This window comes from Phaethon lepturus, unplaced genomic scaffold (genome assembly GCF_000687285.1).
Source record: "Phaethon lepturus isolate BGI_N335 unplaced genomic scaffold, ASM68728v1 scaffold29481, whole genome shotgun sequence".
Taxonomy (NCBI): Eukaryota; Metazoa; Chordata; class Aves; order Phaethontiformes; family Phaethontidae; genus Phaethon; species Phaethon lepturus.
In genome coordinates this window covers 3809-11893 of record NW_010519396.1, presented here as the reverse complement: position 1 = coordinate 11893, position 8085 = coordinate 3809, and the positions used below count along the sequence as shown (strand labels likewise).

General features: G+C 42.4%; 1 protein-coding gene across 1 annotated transcript; it reads right to left on the bottom strand.

Moving 5' to 3' along the window:
• Positions 1 to 1917: 1917 nt before the first annotated feature.
• On the bottom strand, positions 1918 to 6769 carry VPS18 (vacuolar protein sorting 18 homolog (S. cerevisiae); the record flags this gene model as incomplete). Its single annotated transcript, XM_010297023.1, has 4 exons — positions 1918 to 3008; positions 3743 to 5613; positions 6348 to 6439; positions 6628 to 6769. Coding segments are annotated over 4 exons (2834 nt in total), but the record flags the coding sequence as incomplete, so codon positions are not given.
• Between the last annotated feature and the right edge of the window lie 1316 nt (positions 6770 to 8085).

The window sequence follows — 8085 nt, the reverse complement described above, 5'->3', positions numbered from 1 at the left end:
GGAAGAGCAGATCTCCCTGGAATGGTCTATAAGCAAATAATATTGCTAATCTTCAGAGCACAACAGAAACATTTAGCGATGCAACTGTTCTGCAGCACTAATAGGAAAAGAATGGAGGACTACAATAATTCTAATATACCAGGAAAGCATCCTGTAAAAACACCAAAGTAAAGAGATGGAACAAGTATTAAAAGCACCTCAAAGAAAATAAATAACTTGAAATTACTCCCTGCATCAGAATGAGCTGCCACTCATGTTTCTGCTAAAGGGCAGAAAAGCAGCCACTTGCCTTTGACCAGAAACTGGTTTGGGTGGGGGGCTACTGTATATGTCGTTATAAAGCAACAATCTTAAATATCACACTGCTTACATGAAAAGATGATGATTCAGAAGTGGCCAGTTATAACAGGTTTAATGCTGCACTTCAAAAGACATCACATTTAGTTTTCACCACAAATTCTTCTGGCAGACCCATCAACTTATTCAAAGCAAAAGGCTACCCAGAGCCAAAGAAAACTACAGCATGTGGGGTTTCTGATTTTTTTTATGGAACCACTGAAACGGTGGTTTCCGAAACGCCAGCAACAAACACGACCAGGTGGTAATAAGACTGCTCACCCCATGGCTCCAACAATGAAAAGGGGATTTCAAAACCTCAGATCTTCCTACTGTCATCTCTGTTTTTTATTACTCATGTCATTTTACACAGATAAAATTAATTCATTCCAGGCCGAAGCTCCCAACAAAAGCATGGACGTTCTTCTGGAGCTCTGAACAGTTATCAAAATTCTTCGGTCAGCTTCTTGAGGAAACCAATTTACAGTCCCTTTCAATGATGTGAAGAACCATTTCTACAACCCTATGAACTGGATAAGTGACTAGCAGATTGAGAGAGGTACCCAAGACAAGCACATACACTCATGTGAAAGAACTGAAGAGGTTTTTCAGAAGACAGTGTTTTCTACTGCCTTAATTACAAGAATCATCATTTTTCATTTAGATCATTCCATTCTTCTGCCAATTAATACCTCTGTGATTCAGTCACAAACAGCAGAACTTCAATTAAAATTTTAGTTTCTTCAAAAATAAAACAAGGAACCCTTGCTAAATCACTAAAGAGAATTTTTTGTTCCCTCACCCACAAGGTGGGTGATCACCACCTTCTGGGAAGAATTTTCTAAGTCAGAGCAACAGACAGAAGCACTGACCTGCAGCCATGTCTGGAAAGTATCCAATACTGTCAGGAAGGCAAAAGCCTGCCTGGTCACAAGGTACTGGCTTCAAATGGCAAAGCAAATTTCACACCAACAGAACTTTTCCGTAGTCTACCCTTGAAGGAACCTATGACTACATCTCTAGTCTAGTGCTCAAAGGCAGCTTGAAGAGGACCACAGCAGGACATACAAACAGTCTGTGTTCCTGCTTGCAGAGTAACAGTTGAAACCTTACTACTGCATATATCAATTTTGGTTTCGGGTGAAGAGAAAACCAAGATCCACTATACAAAGACAGTCATAGTAGAAACAGGATGTGAGGAAGGGGTGAACAGGCTAGGAATGTATTGCCAGAAAAAGTACCTAAAGAAAATTCAAATGTATAGGCTTGTCCATAAAGCTTGTGGGAAAGAGATTTATACACCTTGAATTGCAAGCAAGTGATTTAAGTCTATTATGAGACACTCCTGCTTGAGAATTATACACATTCTTATATTACATTGTGTAGAAACATGTATTTGTGTAGCATGTTTACAAAATATATACGCAAGAGCATTTGTCCTTTCAGGTTCTTTCCATGTATGTGGTTATAGACTCTCAGCAAAAAGGAAACAATGCAATTCTAGCTTTGAAAGTGAAGAATGAGAACTACACTGCTTAGTGTTCTTCACTACCTTTGCCTTTAAGCTTGTCTTCACCAAAACAAATACCACACAACAGGGAAGGCAAATCATAGGCTGTTCCCAATTCCTTCTGCACAACAAGGCACTCCATTAGCTTCACACTGAGAAGCACAGAAGAAATTGAAGCAGCAAACATCTGCAAAATATATTCCCATAGGTTAGCTTTAACTACTGTTCAAGTTCTTAGACTGCCATAGCTGTATCTCCCCACTTTTCAAGACTAGTTCACTGTAATCCTGATCACAAGACCCCACTACTCTTTCCTTAGAGTTCCACAGAAGCCACCATGTTTCTGCTTCTGGAGGTTATATTCCCACCACAGAAACTTCACAAGTTGTGACCAAAACTACTCTGGTGCATTGACAGTTGCAGATCTGTAAAACTACAGCCAGCTTTGCATCTCCTCTTCATACTTTTGGGGATCAATAAAAGGCTTGTCAATGGACCGGATCATCAGCTCACCACAGTACACACATTCAGCTGCCACAATATCATCAATGTCAGCTTTGATCTGTTCCCGGCTCTGCTGCCCCTTCCCCAAGCTAATGGTATCTGCATCCTTGGGACGATGGTGGCTCTTGGAAGGCTGACTGGTAGCTGCCAGCTTCTTCTGAAGATCTTCAAGTTTTGCCTGCTTATAGGCAGGAAGGTTTGGGAAAACGGCTTGGAGGAGACAGTCATAGTGGAACATGTGACCACACAGGAAAAGGTAAAAAGGACGATTTAGAAGTGGAAAGTCACAAGCAGCACATTTTTCCTGAGGCTCCACAGAGCCATACTTATTTCTCATTTCCTGGATGTCCTCTCGGATTCTCTTGGCACTCTGTGTGGCTTCCTCCATCTCCCTTTTCAGCTCCTCAATGTGTTTGTTGTAGTCCTCCAGGGAGTTACAGATTGCCTCCTTGAAATGATCAATAGTGACAAAGTCTGGAAAGAATGGGAGGACATCTTCAATCTTCAGCAGGGCGCAGCTGGAGAGGCAGGCCATTGCCTTCTTCACATCCTTCTCTTCCTGAACAACATGACGAGCAATCTTCAACCACAGCTTCTTCCGGAGTTCCTCATCATCTTCGGGGAGATCTGCACAGGACTTGGCGAGATCAACATCCACCTGGAAGTTGGACAGACAAGGAAACTGAGTTAAGCGTCCATCTCTGTTAATCCACCATTCAACTTCAAGACCTGCTGTTCATTATAGGAGGCATAGAAAACTTCTATTGCTATCTCATTGCTCCCTTGCTCCACTACTGGCCTGCTCTTTGTTTACATGTCAAACACCTCTCCCCTCCACCAGTATTCCTCCCTGAAGATTTGCTTGCTACCCAGCAGGGAACAAAGCTCAGCACTACAATAAGGGCAAATCCATGTTACAGTATCTTTGCTGGCCACACATTTCAGCAAAGACGTAGCAATGCCAATAGAAAAAATCCAACATCTCCCTGAAGGTCAGACTAAGCTGACAAAGGCATTCTTCTGTGATAATTATCACAGCTAGGAATAGGAAGTAATTAGAATCCTGAACAATAGCTATACAAGTCCTGCATAAATGCAGATATGTTAAAGGTATTTTATGTTAGAAACTGAGCTTAAGAGAGACAGTACTCCCCCTTGTACTTTACATGCCCCTACACTCAATTATGGCTGGTCACAGTCAGCTGTCTACTTAAAACAATTGTGAAAACACAGAAGTATGTTAACAGAGACAGGTCTTTCTTCCTAGACTTAGCCGCACAGCTCCTATACTGATGAGTCTGTTCAGTTCCACTCAGTGCTCGGCTGTTCAAGATTACCTGAACAAGCCACATTCCTACATATCATAGCATGCATGTACAGACACACACATACCTGTAAGGCAAGATCCACAGCCTCCTCATATAATTCCATCACTTTGTAAATATGGACACATGCATGGTGGTGCCCATGCTCTGCACACAGGCGCAATGCATACTTCAGGTCATAGTGGATCCTGTTTGGATTGGTTCCTGCTTGCTCCAGGTAAGATAGCAGCGAGTCTGGCCGACACAAAGCATAAAGAGACAACAGGTAGTTGTGAATGGCTTGCTGTGTTTCTTCCAACTGATAGACACAGAACTCCATGTATCTAATGGCTTCATTGATCTGCTGGGTGCTGGCACTTTGGCTATAGTTAACAAGGGCTGGAATGAGGTTCCTGGCATCCAGTCTAGAGCCCATAGAAATCCAAGCATCAACTACCTTCTTGGGAATATGCTGGATGAGAACTGGAGAGAACTTGTAGAACAGCTTCTCGTCTCTGTGCCTGGAGAGCACATTTAGAGCTTCATCATACTCATCATGCTGGCAGTGGTGAGCTACTACGCGCTCGTAGTCCTGCATGATGACTGCAAAGTAGACCATGTGCTCTGTGTCCCCATGGCTTGCCAATAGCTCATAAATAGATGCCCGGTTATTAAATAGACAGTCTTTGTTTTTAGGACTGCTCAGGAAAGTACGAAACTTCTCCCGTGTATCCAAATAGAGATTTCGCTGTGAGGGATCCCCTTCCAATATGCCTAGCCAGTTCAGGTACAGCTCCGTTAACCACGTGGTCAGCAGAGTAGTCTGTGTCTTCTCAGAAGGTTTTAGGTTACTTAGCTTCTTAATCAGAAACTCCATCAGGGCCTCTTCTTGCTTGGCTTCAATGAACTTAAGGGCAATTTCCTCAAAGTAGTTCTGGGTCAGCGCATAACATTTGGCACTGTCTAGATACCTCTTGTTTTGGAAGCAGTGCTCTGCCTCTTTTGCCAGCACAATATCTAGGCACTCTGGACGGTCTTTACAATATTCTTTGGCTAAATCAAATTTGTTCATATTCATATACATCTTCCATACATCTCTAGATTCCCGCTGGACGTGGTAGCGGAACACTACTTTCTCAGTGTGGATCCATATCTGCTGGACTGTGGGATCTTTGATCATGCGTGTCAGTAAGCCAAACTTCTCCAGGAACAGATCCTGAAAAACGACCTGCCCATTCAGAGTGCATACAGCCTTCACTCGATCAGGCAGCAGCAACAGGAAGTGGAACTGGGTAAGTACAATGGATATTGGCTTGTTCACAGTTATGTCAATATCAGAAGGATAAACCCAGACCCGTTCATCACTCAAAATTGAATCAGGACGGCTGTAATCCAACGTACCATATAAAACACCATTTCCCATCATCCAGGCAAAGGAGCGTGGGTTGGAGCGCAGTTTTGGCGTGTAAAAGGCTATCTCACTGAAACCAAAGCTGGCCGGAAACTCCCGGAAGCTGGGTAAATGGTCAGCATGCATAGCAAATATGGAGCTGAAGCCTTGCTGCTCTGTCCCTTCAGGCACTTTGCCAACAAACTGGAAGAGCCTCTTTCGAGTGGTGGCTATAATAAAAAATTTCCCTTCTAACCCTCGTTCAATCTCCAAGCAGCAGACTGGGGCAGGTCCTGATTCCTCCTCCAGAGTGTAGACCTGTCGGAAGTACTGGTCAGGATTAGTGCTGAAGAGGCTTCCCTCACTGACAGAAATTTCAGCCTCATATATCTGCCCCTGGGCTGTCCCCACCAAGATAGGTCCAGTGTTGGTCTCTGAACCAAGAAATTTGTTCCAGCCCACACTTTCAATCAAGTGGCCTTTCCAGCGGGAGAGTGCTCGCACTTTCTGAACACTTCTGTTCAGGTAAAGGCATTCACTGGTGTTCAGAGCAATCAGGAGATGAGAGCCTGCCAACAGGAGAGGGGTATGGGAAGGAGAAGGAGAGAAAAAATTAAGACTGTGCCTAAGCAAGCCAAATTCCTGAGGCTTCTAATCCTCATATTTGATAAGCTCCAATATCAACATACTTAATCCAAGACTTTCCCAGACATTCCTAGGAATGTGGGGGATTTCCACGCTGGATCAGAACGGTAGTCCGTATCTTGCAAATTTAAATTACTAGTCCCATATGCTTCAGCGAGAAGGTATTCTTCTGTTTCAGTAAGTCTTCTAAGGATAAACAGTTCCCAGAGTTCTCTCCTATACCTGGCAGTTGGTGACAGATATGAGCATCTCTTTCCAAAATTTTGTTTTGTTTTTTTAAAATCAGTCAAGGCTACAGTGAGCTGCAGATGTTTTACAGTCCTTTTTAAAAATTCTTATATAAAACACATACAGCATAGGGTGACTGCAAATATTTCCTTTTATTGGTTTTAGCAGCCTTGTTCAGAACAGCCTAATTGCATGTGTTCATTTCAGAGAGTTCAAAAGCAACAATATACAAACAAGCCAGTGTTTTTCTAATAGCATAGGGCAAACCAGTAGGCAGGGCCCCTGGGCAGTGGAGTCCTGCCCACAGAAGAACAACCTGTTCTCCTTCTTCACAGAACAGAAAGAACTCCGTCACCAGTGCCTGTTATGCACATTCAATTGCATCTGCTACCAACCACTGTCTGTCAATATACATAGTCCATTGCCTCACCTGTGTGGTCCAAAAACATCTTGTAGACTTTGGCTTCATCTTTGCGTCCCAGCTCTACCTGATTAGGTTCATCTGGCTTCCCAAGGTCAATCCTGCAAAGAGAAACCATGAAAGCATACATCTAACAAAAGTTCACATACATTTAATTGCTTACTGTTTTCCATATTGGGTTCATGGCTTCTTAACCAGTTTGTAATTGTAAGTTCTCTAACAACTTCAGAAAAAAAAAAAAAAGGCAGGGGAAAAACAAGCAATAACTTTAGGTCTCTGGCAGCATTACCTGAGAAGGGTGTCTTTGCCAAGACTCATACAGAGCTGGTTAGAGGAGACCACTAAGCTGTTAATTTTCTCTGGAGGAGCAAAATCAATCCTTTGCTTGTTAAATATTGGTGTTTCCTTCTCTAGTCGTGCATTCACATATCCTGGAGAGAGAACATGAACACTTAAAACCAAAACAAGACAAAAAACCCACAACACATCAAAATCTAACCTAAAAGACTAGAAGAATCATCCCCTGTTCTGAGTTTTACTGAAAAGGGAGTGTGCTCCATGGAACATGAACACAGAGAGCAGCAGTCACATAGATATGTACAACAGGAAAGAAAAGTAGTAATATGCTTTACTGTCTTGTCACAGAACTGCAAACTGGTCACAAGCATTAATTTGAAAACACACTGAATTCCAGGGAAAGCCACAAAACTGTCACTTAAATTGCATAAAAAGCTGAAAATGAGAGCAGAATCACAAAGTAATTTGTTTCCTTTGGTTGACAGTTTATTTGTTCAAGACAGGAAAGAACGGCTGGTATTACATAAGACACAAAGAGGGCTCTGGTTTGACACTCCCATACAAGCTACCCAAGAGACCACTGTGGCATTAATTGAAATATATTTCTCTCTGATTCCATGTTGGAATTGAATGAGCTACCATACTTGACTTCCATCATTCACAAACTAAAGCTATTTTTAAAGCCATGTTGGGGGTTTTTTGTATCCACGTAGACTTCATCATAGAGAGGTCTGTTGGATTATTTGCTGCAGGGAACACAGCTGGAGGTCACAGTGATGCTTTTACCATAACCCTGTTTTACCAACCATAACACTCACTTAATTGCAACTTTCCAGTTATTGCCAGAAGGCATGCAAACTACTATTAGAGCCAAAACAATAACCAAGACCTGGTGATCACTGAATCAACGCTCCAATCTCAGCATAAATTGCTCCCTGAGCCAAAGCCCATTCAGATTGGTTTACTGTTTCAAGGCAAATACGAAGATGGAGCCAGACTAACCTAATCCTCAGGTCCTTTCAAAAACCATGCTTGGATTCTAAAAAATGCCCAGTTAAGTTAAGGTTAGAATTAAGGGTTGAAGTTTGACAAGACACAGCCACCTTATGGAACACATGTTGCGTTTTAAGCCCAATCAAGCAAACCAGACAATGAACTGAAAATGGGAGTGTGTACAATCAGAACAAGTTAGCTCATGCGACTAATTAAGCATTCAGCTAGTCCATTTGGTCCCAACCAGCTTGGGAAATGTGGCATCCATAGGAAAGCATGTTGAGGGATTACTTATGAAGGAGAACTACGTGGGAAAGGCAGAGAATGGAGAAGTAAGGTCTGACTTGAGGAAAGCAACATACTTCTGGAGAAATATGTTAATAAACAAACAAATTTCAGAAATTTATTGCTTTAAAAACCTCTTACGATCTTCAGTGCAGATGGGCAAAGCACAAGA